General features: G+C 49.3%; 1 protein-coding gene and 1 long non-coding RNA gene across 2 annotated transcripts; one reads left to right on the top strand and one right to left on the bottom strand.

The window, feature by feature from the left end:
• The first annotated feature begins 90 nt into the window (after positions 1 to 90).
• On the top strand, positions 91 to 15,351 carry ARMH4 (armadillo like helical domain containing 4). The gene is made up of 5 exons (XM_032948398.2): positions 91 to 1,383; positions 4,760 to 5,038; positions 7,345 to 7,376; positions 9,461 to 9,595; positions 11,514 to 15,351. The coding sequence occupies exons 1-5, from the start codon at positions 96 to 98 to the stop codon at positions 11,580 to 11,582; spliced, it is 1,803 nt and encodes a 600-aa protein (XP_032804289.1). The 5' UTR covers positions 91 to 95; the 3' UTR covers positions 11,583 to 15,351.
• Positions 13,811 to 23,000, bottom strand: LOC142922833 (uncharacterized). Its single transcript, XR_012940380.1, has 2 exons — positions 22,700 to 23,000; positions 13,811 to 18,343 (listed from the first exon to the last, which is right to left on the bottom strand). It is a non-coding gene; the product is annotated as an uncharacterized LOC142922833 (long non-coding RNA).
• Between the last annotated feature and the right edge of the window lie 1,834 nt (positions 23,001 to 24,834).

The following is a 24,834-nucleotide window of genomic DNA, read 5'->3' as shown; positions in this document are numbered from 1 at the left end:
TATATAACGATAGAGAGAGAGCACGAGGAACAGACGGGCACGTATAGAGTCAAAAAAATAACAACTATCATTCCGCTGTCTGTCCATCCTCGGCCATGCGAGCTGTGGGAGCGAGCGGCTGCCTGGCCGCCACGCTGCTGTTGATATCGGTCCTCAGTGGCCCGTCTTGGTCCAGGCCGACCTCCACAACGGGGTCGTCCCCGCGGGCCTCCAAGGGCGCGCGGGGCTGCCCCGGCCAGCGCCTGTACGCCGCTCAAGACGGGGGCCAGCAGGGTCGGCTGGACCTTGGCTCCGTGGTGACGGCATCGGCATCGGCGACCAGCGTAAGCGGACGCGATGTGATCGCTGCTTGCGCCGAGGCGCGGGGCGCCGATGTGAGGACGACTCCCGTGGTGGGCGGCCGTGCCGGTGGCGGCGGTGGTGGTGGTGACGGCGGTGGGGCCTCGCGAGTTCTCCACTCCAGGGCGAGGCGGTGGCTCGAGTCTCTGGCGCCGGTCGACTTCCCCGAGGAGCACTTCCCCGGCCTTAACTACTGGGGCTTTGGAGACGCAGAAGAGGATGAAGACGAAGACGAGGAGGAGGATGGCGTGCAAGTGAGGGGCGAGCGCGGCGATGGAGAGGAAAAACGAGCAGCGGAGGACGGTGCGGACGACGTGGATCAAGGTGACGGTGAAGGAGCAGACGTCGTGGATTATGACAAACCACAAGGTGAGAAGAAGCTGTCGTCTGAAGAAGCCCTCACTCGTGGTCTCACCCTGGAGGAGCGAGCAGGTGGTGGACAGGAAGCTGAGGACCTGGCTGCCGATCGCCAGGAGGCAGAGGATCCTGCAGATGATAACTGGAAGGAAGAGGACCCTGTCAGGAGTGATCCAAAGGTTGAGGATCAAGCAGATGACGATGAAGAGGATGCTGAAATCCCTGCAGGCGATGTAGAGCTTGACAGCCCCACAGATGGAAATGTGAAGCTTGAAGAACCTGTCGGTGGTCATGAAGAGGTGCTGGACTCTGCAGGTGGCGATGATCAGAAGGTTGAAGACCCCGCGGGTGAACATGACTCGAACGCGAGTGACTCCACACGCGAAGTGCCCTCCGACGTTGATCCACAAACCCAGCCCAACGCCTTAGACACCACGGAGGCGGCTGCCGTCTCTGACAAACACGGAGGGGCCACAGCTGAGGAGGACTCGACAAAGCGCCTGCACAAAGCCACCTCGTGGGGGCTGGGGGTGAACGAAAGTGCCCCTGGTGGAGGAGAAGGTGACAACGACGACGAGGAGCCCGGCAGGGAGACGGAGCTCAACGAGACGTCGAGGCACGGAGACATCACCAAGGGTGACGTCTCAGGCAGCACGGACGCCGGGCTCAACCTCACGACCGCTGCAGGTGACCCACCTCCCAGAGGACACTTTACCCTCTTGTAGGCGAATCGTTTCACGGAAAACCAGGATAAATAGATGTTTTTTGGGTGAAATGTGTTTTTAAGAGCAAAAATAATCCTCCAAATCTATGAACATGTTTCACATAATGTAGTGGGTATGGCGGTTAGTAGAGGCCGGCTGTAATATGCACACACTCACATCTATGCACAGATGATTTATTATTGAGTAAATGAGGTTATAGTTTGAGCTACAACTACAGTCACGCATCAACGCATGATGCGTGTTTTGTGCTTGATATGTAAATGGAATACTGCTTAAAATGAATTCGGCCAAATATACCAATGCGAAAGAGAGTGTTGAGAGTCAATGTTTTTTTGTATGGATACGTGTATTTGTTTTGTTACATAATCACGATGCCTTTATTTGAGGCAACATTGCCAGTGAGAACACATTTATCCCATGAGCACTGCCATTCCATTCTCTTCCCACCTGGATACCTGTTTTGCCTGGAATGATAATTTGGGAGTGGAGTGGTGGCACAGAGCTTAAGTCGCTGTGCTCTGAACCTGGTAACCTGGTGAGTTTAATTCACAGTCACGGCTAACATCAGTGGCGTTTGATACATTAACCGGTGCCAGGTTCACGTTCACCAACCCCGCACTGACCGGTGTGATGAAGTATAATAAAAAAAACAATCCCCATGATCGACACGGTTTGACGAGGCCCTCATCCAGCAGTGGATTGACAAAGGGCTTTACATTATTAAAAGAAGCGTGGCAGTTTTTCACTACCTCTTAAATTGATATTATACTCAATGTATCGTAAATATATATCATGTGTAAAGCAGAAAATACAATAATACGTGTGTCCGCAGAAGCCCAGAATGGCAGTGATCCACACGCGTAGACACGTGCGGAGTTTTTCATGATACAATGGGTTGTTCTTACCGACAATGCCTCGTTTTGTTGAGTGCCAATCAATGCTCGTTCCCAGCTGGCGTACAGAGCTCGGTGGGAGCAGCGTGTCCTTGTGCCATTGTCAACACAATGCAGATTTAGTCGCACCGCTGTGCGTCAAAATACGCGAGTCCAGCAGCATTTTGTCGTCATTATAAAAAGGGGAGGCGTGCGTTTCCGTTCCACTCAATTCCATTTTCTCCGCGTTGTGAGCGTCGTCACATTCGGTGTGTGCCGTAAAGATATAAACTCTACCTTTCCTATCAGCAGTATCCACACGCCTACACCTCATCGGATCCAAAGTCATTGGCACGCGCATCAGGGTCAAAGTGTGCCATGGTTGCACACTCATTAATCACACGGAACTGCAAATGCAGTTAAATTTGTAAACAGTATTTGGTAATATAGCACCCATCTATGCTTTGTCGCACACACATGTAAATATTAACATCATATCCATCCATAACTTATGTGTAGTTGGTTATAGATGCGCTTACTGTATTGTCAAACTGCCCAATGGAAGTTTTTGGCTGATTATTCTTTACCTTGTAAACGTAAGGAATGGGTTATTTTGCTATATAATGACTCACAATCATTTCGTTTTTGTAAATCCACTGCTTCATGACGGCCTTTGCACATTATCAGTATTTGAGACGGCTTGACCATACTTCAACACACTATCCAGTGCGAGTTGGTGAAGAGATATTACTTGGTCAGATATGCTGATGCTCAACAGAATGTCCTTGTAAAATGCAAATGTGAAATCCTGACCTAACCTCCGCTGCTCCATGGTATTCCACGCAGCGATGATCCTCCTGTGGCCCATGAAGGTGTTTTTATAATTCACCCCCTATGACTCCGACTCGTACGTAGCCCAAGTCAACATTGGGGACGATCACGCCATACATGAAACTAATTACTCCTGATGCATAAGGACAGGAATCGATGCAGAGATTAACTATGAATTTGATATAATGCACTTATCACCAAGCCACTGCTCTCAGATATACGCCCGTAAAGGTGAGTAGCTACATATAGGGGACGGAGGTCTGTAAGCCATAGGGGCCGTCCAGAAATGACGTCACGCACCTGGGGGGGGGGGGGGGTCATACATTTGTGACGATGTGTGACGAGGGGGGGGGGGGGTTGAGAAATGTGACGTCACATAAAAATGCGCAACTTTAAATAAATATAGACAACACGTTCTACTCAATTAAATAGACTTTTTTATACATGTTTTCTCCTACAACATCAGAGTGCAGCGCCACATTAAATACGCACTACAATGACAATAGTTTAAAGCGACTTGAAGCATGTTTTATATTTTTTTTGGGGGGGGAGGGCAGAGCTTTGTGACGTCATATTTGAGGGGGGTACGACTTTTTGTGACGCCGTGTGACGAGGGGGGGGGGTCAAAAATAGTCCAAAATCGCGTGACGTCATTTATGGACAGGTCCATAACCAATCCAATGCTAGTGGAGGCCTCTTACAAGCCATCTAAATCTACCAGCAGTCTCCCAAGAACGCTTCAACATGTCTGCGCTGGTCAGGGGATTTGTATGACCATACTTCACCAGACTGGTGAGGTTGAGAAACACTGGTTCGGGTGTCACTCGCCACATAGGTTAGCCTCGGCCAGAACTCAAGTTGTCAGTGTGCCAACCACTGTGCCACTGCTCCCCTTGCTTGAAGATCGTGCGGTGCCTTTCAATGTGAGGTGTCCAACGGCACTTAACAGAATCCACAGAGAATTGAACAACTGTAAAACTACGAAACTTCTGTAAAACTACAGTTTATCCTGTGGTCAGAATTAAAGATAAAAACAATTGGAAAAGTCTTTAAATCTGCAACATAACACAAAGCAACCTTTTAATATCAAAGCAACATAAAAATAGAAAATTCCAGCCATTATCAATCCACAAATGAAGGCCTCCTCACTCCACGTCAGTGTTGAGGGTGTTTTAGCCATACTTCACCACACTGGTCAGTGTGGGTTAGTGAAAAAGGGTTCATGTTTTTGACAAATTTGAAAATTGTAAATGTTTTATATTGCTTTACAACATTCCGGTTTGCTGGAAAAAAAACAAATCATTTGGAATATTTAACCACGTGACAACTCGATTCTATTGGCCCTGTTAGGTGGCAGAGGCTGTAGCTGAAAATTGGCATTATACCTACACTTTCTATCCCAAAAATAGCTAATTACAGATCATACGTATTAAAAAAGATCATGTACCACTGAGGATAGTGAACTTGGATGGTGCCAAAGGGACATTTGTTGGCCCAGGGCCCAACCAAGCACCCTCCTAGCTCAGGCCCTGCTTGTGGAGATGGCAGTGTGGCGCACTAACCACTGTCCTCGCACTCCGCCCAAGAAAAATGGGAGCAGTACGTGGTGAAAGTACTACGTGCGTGTGCCTGTAGCGCCGACACAAGTGCTGCAGAGCAACACGTGGCAGCCGGACAAAACGAGTCAACCAAGTCCATCGGCTCGCGGTGCTCAAGCCGGGCCAGCGGAGGCGACGGGTCAGCCTGGGCAGGTGGAGCACGTGGCGACAGCGGAGGCGGGCGAACCGGCGGGAGCGGCGGGCAGGCTGGGGAGAAGGCGGGCCGGTCTGCAGGAGGGGCTCCTGGTGGAGGTCCCCTACCCCCGCGGGGGGGCCCTGAGGGGAAACCCCATGCATGCCCCCCACGGATACGTCAGTAAGTGCGGACTCTATACAGGGTGCTTTAAAAAAATGTTAACACTTACATGGAACTATCGTTTTTCAATGCGGAAAAGAACGGATAATACACTGTAACATGATAACAAATGTAATGTTAATAGTTTTAAAAAAATCATACAGTATCCACTTGTTCGCTATCATTGTCAACACGTGCCTGGAATCTTCTCCAGGTGGTATCCAGGGCCCGGAGGCAGCACATTTCTCGTGATATTGTTGCAAATTCTCCGAAGTGTTAACATCTTTTTGAAGCACCCTGTATATAACAGCCGCGGTAACGTCGGTGCACTGCAGGTAGACCAACAATGGTGATTGCCTATACGGTACTGAATGTGTATGCCAAATATTCACCGAGTGGCTGACCTCAATAACATAAACTATAAAATAGTGTTTTTTTATTTTACCAGGTAAGGCCCACTGAGCTATGTAGCTCTTATTTCAGAAGCGACTTAGACACACATTATAGCTCAACAAAGTGGATTATCACGTGGACATTTACTGCAGCCAAAACTTCTAAACGCAATTTTCTAAATGTGGAGAGCAAAAACCCGAGGACCCGGAGAAAAATCCACGCGACCACCACGGGGAGATCATGCAAACTCTAAATATACATGCGTTAGCGTCGAGATCGAACCCACGACCTCCTGTATACCAGGCGAGGTAGTTAACAAATTGCGCACACATGCACATGTAATAACTGAGAATGGACCAAATGTTTGGCTTCTTTATTCGATTCGACTAAGAGAACCACAACACGACTAAAATCCCACGTTGTCCTTTGCCCAGACTAAGCCTATGTCTAAAATAACGAATGCTGAATGAAAATTAACACTGCTCACCCTTTGTCCTACTACACAGAGGCACTTATAGTGGCGCTGCCAAGCAATTGACTTGCACCGGGGTCAAAAATAACGGGGATGTCTCTGGAGGCCATGGGATAGATCGGGTCACCTCCTCTATAGGATTACCTCCTCTATAGGGTTACGTACTGTTGGTTTCGTTCTTTTGGCAGCATAGAGAACATCTGGGTAATCTGTATGCACTTGTGCAGCTCTTTGCCAATCCACTGCTGGACGAGCGCCTCCCCACACTATGCAGGTTGTGGGGGGCTATTTGAGCATACATCACCAAGCTGGTCAGTGCATGTTGGTGAAGGCGGGGCGCTAAGACGGTGGGAGCGTGTAAGTCGAGTACAGCGATTGTTTTTGCTGCACGGCTCTCTGCTGCCGCCCAACCCCTAAGACAGCCTCGTCTACGGTGGTCACCCATCCAAGCACTATCCAGGCTCAAACCTGCATAGCTTCCGAGGTCGGGTACATTCCGGGTGATTTCGTCATGGGCTGGGGGATGTCTCGACGTCAAAAGGTCTTCCTGATTATGAACAATGGGGCAGCGCTCGTCGCCATTTGGAAGCCTTTAGCCAGCGGGCGAAAATGTTGGCACATTTGCGGCTCATAATTACACAGTACGGTACACAAGTGTCGGTTTCAGGCTGATGCAAACATATTTTTCGACGCACGTACGCTCGCACCACGACCACTTTCACTTTTCCAATAAACATCTCTGTGGATCTGCATCTATTGAAATTGGATGACCCATCCTGACAGGGGTAATTTCAGCCACACACACACGCGTCGTCGCCTAAGCCAGTACGCACAGACGATGATAACTGTAGTGATTGACAACTGATAATATGTAGACTAACCTTGTACGCTGAAAATAATGAATAATTTATGGTAAAGGTGTAGCCCTGTAATTGCTCGCTCACGCCACTGATAGCAGAAGGGCCTCCACGAGATGGGGCTCTAGAGAGCTACTCGAGAGTACGTTGGGTATACTCATCCACACTGGTTAGATCTCCTGAAAGAGGTGTCAGTAACTCACCACATGCCCACTTGCCGACCGACTAACTGTCCTTGTGCCCATTTGTACTGCTGGGTGGACAGAGGCCGGGGGGATTCAAGAATAACACGTGTAAGGCTTTCGCGACAAATTGTAAATGTTGTGGATTGGCTCTCCAACACACCGGTGTGCTGTACTAGTGATGCATTGGCACGTTCTGTTTACGTTCCAACCCTCACTAATTGGCTGTGTCGGGTGGTGGCGGGTTTAACAACACATTTATATATTTACGCGATCTAACCCAAAAAAAGCTGTTTTATGGATTCAATAACTTTCATCGTTGTCAGCTGCTGACCTGGCTGCGTCTGCCTGCAATGTTTGGCCTTGGTGTGAGCGACGGGAAAAGTATGCGACATGTTTCACTTTTTGTTGTATATTTTCCAGTAAAGAGCTGGGTTCGGGAACTGCGCAGTAAGGTAAGGCACGCAAGACGCGCGCTCCTGAGAACTGGCAGCAGTGAGTGTCGACCAAAAACCTCCTTCCCAGTACTTCCCACAACCAGCTAACACCCACCGACATTTCCCACCACCTTGTTCTAACCTCCCTCCTCCATGGCCAAGCCACTCCATCTAAGATTCTAAGCCATCAACAGTTTTTACCAGTGGCCCGATACCCAGCTTACTCACACTCATACATCGTCCCATCATCACATGCCTACCTATACCATCTAACACCTACCCATCTCACATCCACCAATACCACCTCGTACCCGAGAAGAACGTCGACTTGTTAGATTAATTAAAACAAAGGAAGAAACTCTGGGTTGGGCGTGTAGATAGTCAGTGCGGGCTGGCAAAGTTGACAGCATGGATAAGGCTGAGTGCTTTTGTACTCGCAGAGCACACCTGTGCGTGTTGTTGAATCTGGATGTGGAAGATGCCCACAGCGTAGCCCTGCAAGTGCTGAAGACAAACCGCTTGCACGTGGTGGTGACCGATTCAAACACTATCCAGGCTCAACCCTGCTTAACTTCTCAGGATCTGACAATATTGTGCGCATTGCGGGTGATTCGGTGATAAGGCTCTGGTATTTCCTTCCAAATTGGGGTGCCACGATGGCGAGACGTTAACTATCTCTGGTATACAGGAGGTGGGGGGTTCGATCCCGATCCTGACGTCTATATATATTTGATTTTGCACGTTCTCCCCGTTGGTCACCTGGATTTTTCTCCGGGTCCTCCCGTTTTTGCCTCCCCCCACCCCTCCCCGCCACTCCGCCTGGTGTGGCCACTCGTGGCGAGACGCATGCGGCAGCAGGGGGCGCCACTCGCTACTCTCAGCAGAGCCCTAAAAACATATTTATACCCCTCCGCTTAATTAATTTGTCGTTAATTTAGTCAATATCTTTTTCATATTATTTTTATGCCGACTGTCTGCTGCTGATGTGTCCTGTACAGCGCTTTGATATCCTTGATAAAAATCGCTCTATGAATGTAATTATTATTTCACGAGTCCCAATCCCGCGGGGTTGGGATACTCCAATCCGCATGTTCCATTGTCATTCGAGGTTACCGATAACAATACGACCCCTTGTCAATCTACTGCTCGGTGAGGATCCTGCCCGCACCGTGTGGCTCTTTGGAGTTATTTCACCACGACAATAATTCACCACGCTACTTCCATCGGCGGTGGTTGATGAAGGCGGGGAGCATAGATACGGGAGCCTCGAAGTACAGCACAACAATGGATGTTGTTGCACCGCCTTCTGCTAGCACAACTTAACCCCACCCCCACCATGTGCTGTTGGCCGTTTCCCATGTGTACGCACCTGGTGGTTGGTGGACATGTGGAGATCGGCCGGGAACTGAAGTTATAGAAGCACTGCAAAGTGAGATGGCCAAGTGGCTCAGGGGTCCTGGAGTTCGGATCCTGGGTTCGAATCCAAGCAACCACCTGTGGTTAAACTTGGCTCCCAGGTGTAGAGTAGATTAACGTTTCAGTCACGTCACAAAGACCTACATACAACATCATACAATAATGGTGGATTTTTCACTTATTTTGGAAAGAAATCTAGCTCTGATTATTAACATGTTCAGTTTGACTGCCATGTGGGAAACTTCAGTGTGGTGGGTAAAAAGTAACTTGAATTGATCTCATAATTAATTCCGTGACATCACATCCCAGCAGGACACTCTCCAAGGTGGGGTAATACACTATTCTATGAAAGTTCTGAATGGGAATTGCCCCATCTCATGACACAGGTTGCCCAATTTCAGGGCAAATTCCCGGTTTGCTTGGCGGCTTCCTCTAAGCCTGACCGCAGTGGCGTAGCTACCGAGTGTGCAGGCTGTGCAACTGCACCGACGCCGAGAGGCCAAGAGGGGCGGGGGACAGAGGTGAGGGGCTACGGAGAGGGGGGAAATCGGACAGCTGTGGGGATAGGGGGGGGTGGATTTCGTTTGGTGCACCAGGACTCAATGCCCACCACTGCACGGCCACTGCCTGGCTGCAGCTGTCGGTGCGAGGCTGAGACTCCCGCGTGGCCCCGTGCCCTCCGGCAGGTGGGCTGCATGTCGGGGCTGCTCGTGCCGGTGGGGATCGGCGTGGCCGCCGCCGCCTTCATGCTGCTGGCCGTGTACGGCCTACGGGCCGCGGCCACACGGCGGTGGCGACGCAGCGTCAAGAGGCGGCCGCAGGTGAGGAGCTCGAGGTGGCTGCTTTGAAACCTCGGCGGTGCTCTGGTTCTTTGGGGGCTCCGAAGCAAACAATATTTGTGGTGCCCCCCACCCACTACCCTTTCAATGGATACGAAAATAATGACTCCTATTGAGATGACAGAAGAGATTATAGGTAAGAGATGGAGATGCAGTGAGGTGAGAGAAGTGATATGCACACGAGTTAGAGATCTAGTGAATTGAGAGCGATGTAAACAAGAGACACGTGTGGAAGTCGATGAGAGCAGAGAGATACAGACAACGTAGCGATCAGAGACATTTATTGGAGCTTTTAAAACATGAATTGGCTTTATACGCTAATTAGGATTTTAATTGGAGCTTTTAATTGGATTTTTTTTTTCATGAATTCGGTGCTTTTTGAATCACTTGGAGGCCCTGACGTGTTGCTGGGTTTACTTCTGCCTAGCGCCCCCACTGACCGACCCAACATTCCTCCGGCCTTCCATATGTTCACGACCCTGGTCAGACTCCCCACTGCTATTGACACTGCAGTTTTTTTTTAGTTTGTTTCAAGTGCCGAGGACGTGACACGGCCCCTCCGTACTCTTCACAGCCAAGTGACAGCCACGGCTACACCAATGCTACCGGCTACCGTGCCCTTTTGTGCACGTGTACAATGCACAACCCTTATCGTTAATACACTGCTGGATGAGGGCCTCCCCCACACCATGGGGGTCACAAGGGTTATTTGACAATGCCTCGCCACGCTGGTCAGTGCGGTTTGGCGAAGGCGGGGAGCGTGAATGTTGAAACGCACAGTACAACAATGGATTACTGCCGCACGGCCTTCTGCTGTCACCGCCCACCAACGTGCGCTCGCCCATCGAGACCTAACGACGTCAGGCGCAGTTGGCTGCATCGTATGTAGTGGGTGCGAGGCGAGCTGCCCTCCCTGTGGCTCCCCCCCACCCCACACAACGCCACGGCTCCACTTGGAGCAGCAGGGTGAGGTCACCGCGTTCTCACTCATCCGCCCAGCAGCTGTGGGCAAGGCGCCTCCGGGTTATGTACCCGGTCCAGTCCACCTGGATTTTCTACTATTTTTAAACTTGTTAATGTTCTAAGAACATGACACCACATCCGAAGTGAAAATACAGCCCCGTGTCAATGCATTGCTGGGTGAAGGCCTCGCCATGCAACGTCGGACACGTTTACTCCCATGTCCGAGGTTGCATCAGGTGGGTAGAACAAGTGCCATGCGTTGAGGCTGCGACACATGTTAAGCAGTCGCAAGTGGTCACGTCAAGGAGAGGCGAGCGTCCGTCGCGTGAATGTGGAATTTCCACCGACGGTCCGCTGCCGCGTCGCGCTCACTGGAGCATCGAACTGTGCCCGTGTCTCATCGCATCTCGCACGTTAGGCATCGTGGAGCTCCGACTGGTGTGACCCCCCCCCCCCAACGCGTGCTCAAGAAGGGTGCAATCAGCCGTGGAGGGCAGTCGAGGGCAGTGCAGGGAAGTCCATTGTTCTGAACTCCCCCACCCCGCGAACCTTCACCAGCCATCGCTGACCAGCGTGGTGAAGTATGCTCCATGCTCCAATATCCCTCACGGCCCATAAGGCGTGGGAACGCCCTCATACAGCAGTTGATTCACAAACGGGCTGTACATTTTACATGTGCGCTGCGAACTATATGTTGCATAGTGAACGTCTAGAAATCGTCACGGCCAATGCCGCCGCCGGCCCACCGAGTCCAGCTTCCAGAGGATGTCTTACTGGACATCTGTGAAAAAGAGCTTTATAGCTCATCGTATTCCTCCGGTATAGATAAACATGAATCTGAGAGGGTTTGCCGTAGATCGAGCTGGTAAGCGGTTTCAGAGAGCAGTGAGCCCGATTGGCCCTGGTGATGCCCTGTGTACGCGTGCATTTGCCACAGAAGAGCGACACCACCAGCACTCAGGATCGCATGATGCTGCTGGCAGGCAGCAGCGAGGAGGAATTCTAAACAACCTGGCCCGGACCCCACACTCCCCGTACCGCAAACAACAACAACCGCCAGGCGCCACTCGCTGGCGACGACGTCACCACGGACCGCAACATGCACACACACGCACGCACACACATGTTCGCTCCGCACTCCTCTCTACCACACGCGTGACAGTGGGCGCACAGTCAACTCTCAAGCGCGTCCCAACACACGCAACGCAACGCAGCGAACCGCGCGAGAAAATGAAAGTAAATGAGCGCGTTACCACGGGCGGACTGAGACCCAATTTGGTGCCGTGCGCAATTACATATGTGGGGATACAAAGGCGGTCGCGCCGTGCCTGCTTTAAGAGATCACTTGCATAACGTTTCCCCCAGCTGTCTCTGACGATCGATGGGGAATCATCTCTGCGTCTGTGTGTGGAGGGTGAGAGGGTGAGGAGTGATGGCGCAGTGGTGAGCGCACCGCACTGCACACCTGGTGGTATAAGTTCGATTTAGGGCCGGACCTTTAACCTTTTAACTGAGACACGAGGGGGGAGACGCACCCACGCGGTAACTTTAAGCCTGCCGCTGGTGAGTTTAAGATGACTGTCGCTGACCAATCAGAGTCGCAGGCGCCGTGCTATTAGAATCATTGCTGTGGAATCGATTACTACAGGGCATCTGTGACATTTTTTTGTTTTATAGCTCATCGGATTCCTCCAGCATAAATACATATTACGATTCCGAATGAGGCGAAGTCACACGGCCGGCGGCGCCTGTGGCACCGCGAGACGATGGTTACACGTGCCGACGTCGTCGCGAGGCGTGCACGTGGCGCGTGACATCATCGCCTTGGCTGAAAAGGCTTAATTACGTCACAATGGGGGTGCGGGCCCCTTTTCCTCCGTGGGTCCTCGGTCTGTGCCCGATAGCCCCAATGGTCAAGCCGCCCGTGTGCGTTCCCACGAACACGCGCCTACATTGTGCCCAGGTGACCCCGCCAGCCGCTGGCCCAAGCGTCCCTTCTGTGCTTTTTAATTACGCTGAAGGATTACTCAGATTTACTTTTCATCTTATTTTAATTGAGGACATTGAAGCTAGACACAACCAATGGGAAACAATTCAGATGGCCGGCCTATTGTGTTTCCAATGTGGCACAGAGGAAGGAATGCTGCTAAGAGATTAAGGAAGGTATAATTGTTGTGACGCAGGCAGAGGATTTCCATTTATTATAATAATAATAAACAGTCCTTTGTTAATTCTAGATTTTAAGCTTTCGTGACTGCAAGGATTCACACTCTTTGTTTTTTTCAGTAAAGTCACGTAGGCAAAATAAAATAATATAATAGAACAACTAAATTAAATCACGCCGTTTCGGAGGCAACACAAGTTTCCGTCTTCAGGTGGAACAGTCACAGCAAGATAGCTGCTTAGGGCCCCTCACTTGATGCAGCTATCTTGCTGTGACTGTTCCACCTGAAGACGGAAGCTTGTGTTGCTTCCGAAACGTCGTGATTTAATTTAGTTGTTTTATTATATTATTTTATTTTCATTTTACCTACGTGACTTTACCGAAAAAAAACAAAGAGTATGAGTCCTTTGTTAATCCACTGCTGGATGAAGAGTTCCACACACCGTGTTGATCATGGGGTCTATATGATCATACTTCGCCATGCCTGTCAGTGCAGGTTGGCAAGGGGGGGGAGAAGGGGAGGGTGTCCACGATAAGTTCAGAAATCACTCGCCACCGATGTTAGATGTGGCTGGGAGGCAAACTCAGGTCACCGGGTTAAAAGTGCACAAACCACTGCACTCTTCCCTCCTCCCCCACTTGAGAGATACTAAGGTAGAAATGTAGAGAGAATTTGGTAAGCCAAAGCAGTTATTTTTTTGTCGGCACTTATCAAATGTGACTTTTTCTGGGAAACAGGATCTTCATCGGAGCTCAATGCTGGGCTTTAATGACGCCACATCAGAGAGACACAATCCGCCCACAGCGCAAAACCCCCCTCCGGGCACACACAGAGGCACGCGAGGCTAACAATCGCAACTTAAACAGCGAAAAACTCACACAGCACCCAAAGGAATTCTAATACAAATAACTTGTGATGAACAAAATGTGCCTGAACGGGCCCTCTGTAGACTGTGAAAGCAGGGTACGAAATACGAATGAATCACTCCTCCCTTAGCAAGGATTTATCTTGTATCCTCAGAACTGGAAACTGTTACTGTTGCAAGGTCAGACTTTTTGCCAAGAACCAGAAAGCCCGTTACAGGCTCCTTAATCTCACCGTGCATACTGCGCGTTGCTTAAAATTAGCAGAGAATCAACAGCTGCCCGCTGTGTTTCGTGGGTGGTACCGCGTGTTTTGTTTTTGCATTATGTCCGACGTTTCGCTCTACATGCTGGTAGGAGCTTATTCAGGAGCCCCAAAACTAAAAAAACTAAACTATTTGTTTTTTTACCAGGCGAGACCCACTGAGCTATATAGCTCTTTTTCAGAAGCGACCTGGCCACAAATGATAGTTCACCGAAGTGGCTTATCACGTTGAAATTTATAGCAGTCCATATACTCTAAACTCATGTTTCTAAATGTGGAGGGAAAAACTGGTTGGACCTGGAGAAAAATCCACGCGACCACGGGAAGAACATGCAAACTCCAAATATACAGCAGCAGGCGTCAGGGCCAGGATCGAAACCAGGACCTCCTGCATACCCGGCGAGGTAGATAACATCTCCTAGCCACCGTGGCGCCACAAAATCGCGTGGGACAATCGGGAAACACTTCGGACAGCCAGTACACGGCACAACAGCCAATGTCTACGCGGGAGACTCAATCAGTACAGCCAGCAGGCTGGGTCACGAAGTGCCCAAAGCGGAGCTGGGTCACGAAGTGCCCAAAGCGGAGCTGCGTGGGCTGCGACAAATGGCATTCAAGAAGTTGCGACTCGACGCGAACGTTTCAGATTAAGTGCAAATTTGACGGCGGAGGTGCGCCGTGTGGGCATCTCTATTATTTGCAGCATTGAGATATTTTCATGATCTCCGTCATCATAGTTTAGAATCAAAGTGGTAAATTTTCACGCACATTTGCAATAGAATGTGGCCTCATTGCATATATTTAAGTCACAAAAATAGGAATAAATTCCAGGCACGTTAGAGACCATCTTAAGCAACGTCCTTGCTGTCAAGGCCCGCATCTACCACAAAGTAGACATCGTTGACACGAGCCACACGACGAGACGTCCCAGTATTTTGTTCGTTTTGTGCTAACTTTATTTATTCAACTTCACGGGCTGGCCAACAGTCGTCTTCCCCTTTTCCAGCTGCGCGTCGGTGGTGGAAATTCCACGTTACTTTGGTGGGGTCCAGCCTAGCCCCACGAGACAACTGTCGCAGGCATCCACCCACCACGCGGTAGGGGCTCAGCCGAGCGACTGCCACCACGGGGGATGGCCACGGTGTTTAACCAGCGCCGCTGGTGGGCGATATGTTCAGCACGTGCTTTAAATCCAACATTGGAACAGAAGCTTGCGTAGGCTTTTAATGTGATGGTAGTTTTTTGTTGGTGTTGTTGACGACGACATCGTTGGTGTGTGCCGTTATTCGTACAGTTGCCGCAAATAGCGTTGGCTTGACAATGGCGTTCGCCTGCTCCCTGTCGCGTGATCGTTTGTAACGTGTGGCGTCGTTTTCCATCTCTTCATTCGGTTACGCGTAAAGGGGTTTCCTTGTGTGAGGCAGGCAACGTTGACTTTGTAAGACCCCCCCCCACAAATAAACACAATTGATGTCAATAAAACCGTTGCCACTCTTCGTGCGCGTGTCTGAGAACACTGCGGTGATTCTCAACCGCCCGTGCCTGGGCTGTGTGTACACGTGGGTGGTGTGTGTGTGTGTGACGATGTCTGTGTATGATAATTATGTATGTGTGAGTGTGATTATGTCTATGTGTGTGCGATTATGTCTTACGTGTGTGTACATGTGGGTGATGTGTGTGTGTGTGATTATGTCTATGTGAGCGTGATTATGTTTACGTGTGATGTCTTTTTTTAGGGTATATTTCTGCTGTGCTTCAAATCTGAATAATAAAAATAACAGTACTTTATCAATCCATTGCTGGATGAAGGCCTCCTCGTGTTTCACGGGGGCTGTGTTGAACTTCATCACGCTGGCCAATGTGGACGGTGAGTTCCCAGGACCGTTTGAGACATCGATCGCCACTGATACCAGTTTTGGTTGGGAATCGAACTCGGATCTTTAGGTTCATAATGCAGTGTGTTACCCGCTGCGCAAATCCCGAATGCCAAGGTTGAAAGTGCCAGTGACATGGCAATCGACATTTTAACTTTAGCCTGTGCCTCATCTAGGTTGACTCAGCCGAAAACCATGAGTCATCTGTACGGTGGTGTTGTTTTGAGCATCGAGACTTCAGAGACAAAGGCGCTCAGTCACGCTGTCAAGGAGGCCGCTGACTCACGTACTGCGCCGCCTCAAGAGCTGCTCACGAACGCCACTTTCCCTACAAGGCAGTTTGCCTAACGGGCAAAACAGCACCCCGGTGTCCTCCTCGTGGGAGATTATGGTCGAGACTGGCATGGAAGAAAACAAAAATCGACAAGAACACTTGAACACCAAGAGGATTAATGACACCACAATGCCGCTCAACACTTTGAAATTAATGCGTGTCACCTACGTTTAGACTGTGGACCCTCCAAATATGGCAGCGTAATTAGTTTATACGTTTACCACCGTTATATTTGTGTTTTTTTTGCGTTAATCCCACTGGCTTCTGGTGGTGGAGTCGAGCGAGATTCGAGGAGCCAGAAGGAACAGCAGCGGCATCGTTTCTCTGCAGTCCGCACCCGCACCACACCCCCAGACTCCTCCTCTTCAGCTGCTCTCTCACTACAACTTTGCGTTATGCCATCCGTATAGCTTCACTCCCGTACTATACAACAATTCAATTCATTCGGTCATTGGGGAGAGACGCGGTGGCGCAGTGGTTTAAACACTGCGTCATGAACATGAGTTTAATTCCCTCCACGGTTATAACATCAATTGTGAGTGATATCTTGAACCGTTCCTGGGCCCTCTATCACCAACCTTTTACTGGCGAGTTTGATGGTGAAGTATGGTCAAACAACTCCCGTGAAAGAAACGGCATGGTGAGGCCGTAAACATTTTTTTATATTACTAATAGATGTTTCTGTAAATGGCCACATTAAACAGAACCATCCTCGTGAATGCGACGAATTTGAAAATGCAGCTGCACCAATGACTGCAGATTCAGCAGCGTCCTAAATAATTTGGCATTGCCGTGATGAGCTGGATCCCCCACGCGGCATAATGGGCAGAGCTGTGGCACAGGCCACTCTCACACACGGATGCTCACCCACGGGCCGTACCACCGCACGCTGTAGGGGTGCTCACAAAAGTTAAGTGACCTCCACATTCCACACACTCTCCCCGGCACTGTGAAGGTCCCCGGTGGGCCAGTGTAACAGTAGAGGTGATGTAATGGGTGGCTCGTGGCCAGCAAGCGACCCCCCCCCCCCCCTCGGCCTCCACCGGGTGTCTAAATCTTTAAACAGCGTCTCGCCAAAGCGCGCCTCTGTCCTTCAAGGGCATTGTGCAACAAAAAAAGACATTCGCTCCTGTGACGTTTACGGGCAACAGTATCGCAGCGCTGAGTGCACTTGTGCTGTGAGCCCAGCCACCCAAGTTGGATTCCCTAGCTTCCAGGTAATGTCGGTGGCGAGCGATGCACGAACCGATCCTGGGGTTCCCTCTTTCACCAACCCACACTGACCAGAGTGGTGAAGTATGGTCAAACAACCCTTATGACTGACATGGTGTGGAGATGTCTTCACACAGCAGTGGATTGACACTGGGTTGTAAATTTGCAATCGTCGTTGGACAGGTTATCAAATTCACCGTTTATGGCTGCATAAGTAAATTGGTGCCACTCATGTCATTCCGTGCTGATGGATACCAGTTTCTCCCGTTGCAGTGTGAGGTTTAGGTCATGAGCCAATTAACTTCCCAGACATTACAGACTCCATTGGCCTTTTTCTCGTCCAGACTAAAAATACCTCCTCTGCTTATGCATGAAGTATCATCTTAGTCTGAACCACGATCCTATCTATTAAACAGCTGCCCTGCTCCCCACGTGGTGCTGTACACGACACGCATATGAGGCTCTGCACGCGACCTCTCTGCTCTTATCATCATCATTATCATCACCATCATCAAACGTCTTAATGGCTCTACAGTAGAGTGTATGCATGAGCTTCCTACCGGTACCTTTTTGACGATATCTCTCATCTCATAAGACTCTCCAGCATAATCGGACGAGTTTTTCGAAGCATTCCAAACCCAACATGGAAATCATAATTCCATTGTTAAAGATTCCCTTCCACGTGTGTGCGGGGTGCATCGCTGACAAAAGCCGCGCGCACCAAAGCGCAAATCCCATCAGCACAAAGCAAATGCGAACCTTAGCAAGAGTTGGGGGGAATAAAATACAAATAACAACCTTGCATGTGTCCGGCCATGTTAAACTTGTACGTAGCAAACCGTGCTAATGGTAGGTGCGGGGGAAGGACAACAAACATTGACCCCCGTGGCCATGCTGACAGAAACCAGGAGCGGCTGCATCTCAGCGGCATATCCAGCGATCTGACCATCTGCTTGCGTGCGGGAGGAGCACGTGATCGGGTTACTTTGGCCTGGCGCCCCCTCCGTACGGCAGTGGCGCGCGCCACCGCACGATTTAAAACGAGTGCGGTATCCTGGAGAGAGAGAAAAAAAATACCGAATGTTGATAACTCGTACAGAGGTGGGAGCGGTGGTGCAATGGTTAGAACGCTGCGATGTCAACTCATCACCCGAGATCGATTCCCAGCCAGGGCTAACTTCAGCGGCAATTGATATGGGAACCAGTTTTGTCCTCCCCCCCCCCCCCCCAACACTCTTAGCAACCCGCAGTGATCAGTGTGATTAAGACAGGTCAAATAACACACTTGTGACCGGCATGGCATGGGAAGGCCTTCATCCATTGGTGAATTAAGAAGGGCTGCAATTATTTATTTTATCCGCAACATCTACTTTTCCAAAAAGGAGGGGTTTTGCTGAGAATAGGCGGATTAAGTGACTGAAAAATGTATATTCGGTCCATTGTGTAGCAATCTGTGGGAAGATGATTCAAATTGATTTCATAATCAATACAACCATTCACAAAACCGAATTTGAAGGGTATTATTATTCAGTAGGAGACACAGGGCGAGTTTAAGAAAGTGGGGTGATGGTGATCATCGCGGTCTGGTACACGTCCGTGGATGAATCAGAAAGTGCATGGGCCATTAAGTGGAAAGTTAATTGCTGCAGGAATAAATTCATTGACATTTTCCCCAAGGTGAATGACGTCCGTGATTCTGCACTGATGACTCACGTATATTTCCATCCGCAGACCCACGTGTTCAGATATGTATTATGTTCAAAATTTTTATATTTTTTATTCTTATATTTTGCAAAGAACAAAATGTAATGCAAAGAACACAAAGTACATTAACAGTGGGAACGACATCTTAAGACTCGTGACAAGTTAAAGAACTCAGCAAACAAGAACAGATTTCCAAAACGTCACTTTTTATATGCATGCTGGCTGCAGAATATGGTATTATCTAAAAGAAATTACATATTTGATCAAGTAACGAATATTTAACTGAAAGAAGTTACTTTAAAAAAAGTAATAGAACGTTATTCCACATAGGAGGGGGCATCAAGACACAAACAATAACTTTTCCTTTATTTAATGCGTGTGCTTGGGACACGACACGAGAATGTTGGGGGAGGTGGGGAGGAAATTATATGGCATTTAAAAATTGAATAAAAATCCATATTGAACCTAGCCTTGCAGGGCAGATGGAGTAATGGTACCCGTAATGTAATGTGTGCACTTTAGCCCTGGCTTCCTGATAAGCGAAAAGCGGAGCGAAAGTCTGCTCGAACCAGCTCCGTGCGGGTGCTTCCACGGCCTTGGTCGCAGATACGAATCTCACTCGTGGGGCATCTGCTCCGAGCGCCCGACCGCCGGAACAAAAATGCTCGCGTGGCATTGTTGTATATATAGGCCTTTTTCCAAAATTTATATTAATAATGATTTTGCTACATAGCGGGTTATTACTTCTCATACATAATATTAATACGAACATAAACCAAAATAATAATTATGCAGTGTTAAACCGAGGGTTGTCCAGAAGAGATGAGGCGAAATAGGTCAAACTTACACAACCAAGATAGGCTGTATCCCATAGGGAAGGAGCCTCCCAACCGTCTTTGTCTTTCCGCAGCACGGGATAGCAAGGAATGTAACACCCAGAGCGAGGGAAATTGCCCTTTATTGCAGGAGGGCATCTGTGTCCCACGGATGAAAAAATGGCTTGGGGAGAGACACAGATGGCTTAATAAATGACACACTCACACGGACACATGTAACCCCCCCCCCCACAACACAGAGCGAGATCAAAGGAAATTTCGGTCCTTTGTGAGAAGGCGAGCCAGATGAAGAAAATTTGGCATAAAAAGAGAGACACGGGCCATGATTTGCACAGCTACCAACGGCAGAAGACGGCGACCATCAGCTCGGAAGAGGACAGCAAGCCAGCTCCGGGGCATGGCCTCGAGATCAACAATGCGTGTGGTGCATCGCAGAGAAGAGGGGCGAGGTGATGCTCTGTGCTGAGTTCGGCATGGACCGACAGAGTATCGCTGAAAGTTATTCTCAGCGTCAAGCAATCAACCTCAAGAAAGGGCGGTGAGGGCCAAGCATCGACCAAGCGAGGGTGACAGCTGCCAGCGGACAAGCGCTGTGCCGACTCGGCTCATCCAGCAGGGGAAAGAGCCTGACCAGCCGCCCGTGAGCAAGAGTGTCGGCGCCAGCGAGCGCGCCGTGGGTTCGACCCACACGCACACCGACCGGCACCGGCTGGGAACCAAGACAAGAGAGAGGAACTGCAGCCAGCGGACGAGCTGCGGGCGCTATCTGACGACGGGATCATCGCGCACAGACGGCGAGCGTCGTGCCGGCTCTTCCAGCCAGCTGTGGACAGAAACTGTGGCCGCCCCGAGCAAGAGAGAGAGCGAAGCCGTTTGTACGACCCTCCCCCACACTCACAGCCTCGCGACGCATCGCCCGGCGTCTGCTTTACGCAAAGAATTGAACAAGTGGCAAAGAAGACACACAACACGCATACCGGGACAAATAAGATTGTTCCAAAAGTTATCTTTGTGTTTCAAGAAGGGTTGCCATTCCAAGGTGGTGCACTAAATATCAACTGATCGTGCAGAACATTGCTGCCCATTGAGTTACGTGGATACGGTCATTTGGAAGTATTTTAGTTGTTCGTTTTTTCTTTTTAATTGCATAATCTTACCAATGAATTAATTGATAACTACTCTTGCCTTCGGGACAGGTTTCTTTATTGCCATTCGTATGAATATCATTGCATTAATTTTTAAGGACTTTTTATTCCTATTTGCCGTATATGCTCGTGTTACTCTGACGAAGTAATCGTTTGTTCTGTTACCCAATTAACAAACGTGATAATTGAGGGTTAAATATATGGATCAATGAGGGGAACATCTCCAGGAGTACTGTGTTGACAATTCCAAGCATAAGAGTTCGCATATTAGAGTGTTAAGGTTTTGTTTAGAAATTAAAATTGCTTAACACAGAAGTGTTTGAGTGGTTCCTTCCTAAGTTCATGCATAATAATCTTAATAAGAACTGTATCCTGCGGATGAGATTTGAATTTGGAGATCTGACATAAACACACTAATACATAATCAGTAAATGTTAAAGCGAGAATCATTGTATTATAATTATTGATAATACAACCCTAGACAACGAAGCCGAGCTTAATCTAGCATACTTACATCACACCTGCATAACTTCATACAATTAATTGTATGATTCCGATTGATGATACGACCCTGGGCAACGAAGCTAAGCCTAATTATCATAACGGATTGCATTAGCATAATCGCACACATTTACATAAATCAAGACGATTATATCTTATTAGCATAATTTATGTGTATCATTACAACAATTAACATAATTTCGGATAATTACGCATTTATCCAAATTTCATTTAAAAAAATTATTTTCATCAAAATTTTCATACCCGGCATATACAACAGTATTCACACGAACGATTGACGTGGCTGTGACGCTGATGGCGACAGGTGTCCTTTGGTGGCCAGGACCTAAACATGTCGAGGGTCAACTGAGCGCCACCATCCCTCCAAGAGCAGATCAAGTGAGCGCCAACTTTGCGCTATGTAATAATGACAGCAGTGGAAACGTTAACACATTTTGATAATTATTACGCTAATGGGGTCGACCTAGGGGAGGCCTAGGGCCGATTAAGATATTCGTCACCGGTGTTGGACATGAGCGGGAAATCGAACTCGGGTCGCCAGGTTTAGAAGCGCAGCGTGCTAACAACTGGGCCACTGCTTCCGCCCCATTCACAAAGTGGCACTGACCAATATGGTGAAGTATGGTCAAATATCATGGGAACTCCCTGCCAGTATCAAAATTGTTTTTGTGCTGTTCGCCTTTTGGCGTCCTCTGGTCTAACACTGTTTGAGACTAGGCTCTATAGAAATCCGTCTCTGGTGTGGACTAATCAGTTTCAAAGACAATGCACATACTATTAGAGCATGCTTTTTTATTGCATGTTCACCACAGGTATACGTGGTTAATGCAGACATGATTCCTTGCAAAAAGGTTTTTGTTTGGTGTTTTAACATCTTAACACAATTGTTTTATTGCCATAAAGGGTAAAACCTATTCTTAGATGGTCAAATGACCAACACGGTGTGAAAAGACCTTCATCCAGAATTGAATTGACAAAAGTCTCTAGTGAATTATGTTACGTCACAAGCTGCCCCCCATCCCCTGCCCCCCCCCCATCCCCTGCCCCCCCCCCATCCCCTGCCCCCCGCACCTCCGCTACGTACGGCGCGAAAGAAGTTCAACATAGATATATATACACACACACATCACTGCTGTATATTCAGGGAATAGAAACAGCAGCAGCAACTCCTGCCACTCCCCGGATCGATGAATGTGGACAAACCTGCTGGGCTCGAATGTCTCCAACGACGAGAGCGATATCTTTACGAGGCAACTTGCCACTCCCTGAGCTGAACCTCTGCTCGAGCCCCCCCCCCCCCTCCACCTGGGCCGTTGTTCGCTCGCAGCGAAACGCGCACGAAGCCAGGAGGAGGTTGGGGGGGAGGTCGCTTCTCCTCTTTTAAGCGGCACAACACGGCGAGGGGGGGGGGGGTGCGCGCTGTGACGGGCCACGCTCTGCTGATGAGACTCACAAAGTCAAAACCGGTTCACAGCTTGCCCGATAGGCTGATGTTGTCTACTAAAAGCTGACGGACCGGTAAAGTGCTTACAGGTGCAACGACTCAGACCCCCCCCCCCCACGATCCCGTAACGCCCACGAGCTTCGGATCGATTCGTTGTAGCGAGTCACAGTATAGCGTTCCCATTCAGGAATGTGTTATTTAGTTTAAGATTGTCTTACATGTAGCGGCCACTACTGACCAGAGGGATCACGCGAACCCATTACCTACAACATTTACACGAATCCACGCGACGAGTCGTGAGCTCAGACACCGACATTCATCGATTAAGCGATGCGTAGATGCGCTGCGAATATTCGGACACTACGATTGCAAGTGAAAATGCGATAAGTTGTGTTTTAATTACAAACCTTTCAACCCCTTACCAGTGCCCTACCTTATTACAGGCCGATTCAGACCTTATTGGTCACACCCCGTGCCCCTTATAAATCTCAACGTTCATCCTACAAAGTCCCATCACAAGGAAGAAACACAAATCGACAAAAACGAAAACTGCCCGCATTGAAACGGCTGTACGCCGTATGGACCTGAAAACAAGATTTCCCTGTACAAGCATACGGGTTAAACCCTATGGGTTGACAGGTATGTAATGATGCAAATGTACTCTGCGTTGTTTGACATTCTGTTGATCCTGTATGCCGCACGTTCTTTATATCGTCCAGCACCTCCGATTCGCACGGTTGGCTACGTACGGTGCGAAAGAAGTTCAACGTGCGTACATACGTACAGGTTTCCCTTTACACACACAGACTCCTGGGTCTCCATTGCCTCTCGTATCAAGTAACAAACACCCAGTGGGTTGACGGCCAATGCACAAAACGGCTTGGCATAGGGCCACGTGGTGGACAGCAGAGGGCAGTGCAGAAAATGCCACCGTTGTACCGAACTGCTATGCTCCCACCGTCGCACATTCGCAACGCCCGGTAAATATTCGACGTTAAGGCAACGTCGGCACGTGTTTTGAACCGTTGACCCAACGTTCAATGTTTACAGGGTTGCTTACCCCACTAGAGAACTCCCGATTAGACAACCCCCCATCATAGTCCAGTTCATGATGATTATTATAATCAGCAGCAGAATTAGCCATTATGAATCTACTGCATTAATTATCACAGACTACGGTGGTTTACTCGCCTGTCTGGGCCATAGTTCGAATTGCATGGCCGCGGTCTCGCAGTGGCTTGTCTTTCAGTTTCCATTCATGAAGTAAACATTTCCATTTCTGAAGGAAACTGAAAGACAAGCCACTGTGTGACGGAGGCCGTGCAAAATGGAAAATTAAAGACACGCCAGAGTCGTGCCACTATGGCCATGCAACCCAAACTACGGACCAGTAAAACTACTGCAGTCTGCGCTCCAACGCAGGAGGAACGGCAAAACGACGCCAACTCTCTCACTCTGCTGAAGCCACGTGGCGAGCAGCAGACCTCTCGGCGTTGGGATTTAGCTCACGAACGCATTGCTGCTAACATCGTCGCACGCACCAACAGAGGGGTGGAATCCACGCACCCGCGCCCTCTTCGCCACCGAGCTAATTGTGCCACGTGCGGCTGCTGGTTGTTTTGAGCACTCCGGTGATGTCATCGGGCATTGATGCTTGAATAGTTTATTAAAGTTTGTTTAAGCCCAAGCGCTCATTGCCGCGCCCGTCTATGAATGTGCGTCCTGTGCGAGCCGGGGCGGGTCGCGGTGGTCCACCAAGAACAGGCAACGTAAACTACAGCACTCGGATTAAGCTGCGTGTGTATGGGTGTGTGTGGGTAAGTGCGTGTACCCTGCACAGTAGGGGGCACAGGTGGTGCATCGGCCAGCAGTCATCTCAGTCAGTCGACCCGTG

The sequence above is a fragment of the Petromyzon marinus genome, chromosome 6 (assembly GCF_048934315.1).
Source record: "Petromyzon marinus isolate PM22_M1 ecotype Great Lakes invasive population chromosome 6, UKy_Petmar_22M1.pri1.0, whole genome shotgun sequence".
NCBI classification, from domain to species: Eukaryota; Metazoa; Chordata; class Hyperoartia; order Petromyzontiformes; family Petromyzontidae; genus Petromyzon; species Petromyzon marinus.
Note: the sequence above shows the minus strand (reverse complement) of the source record. Positions and strands in the feature narration are given on the sequence as shown.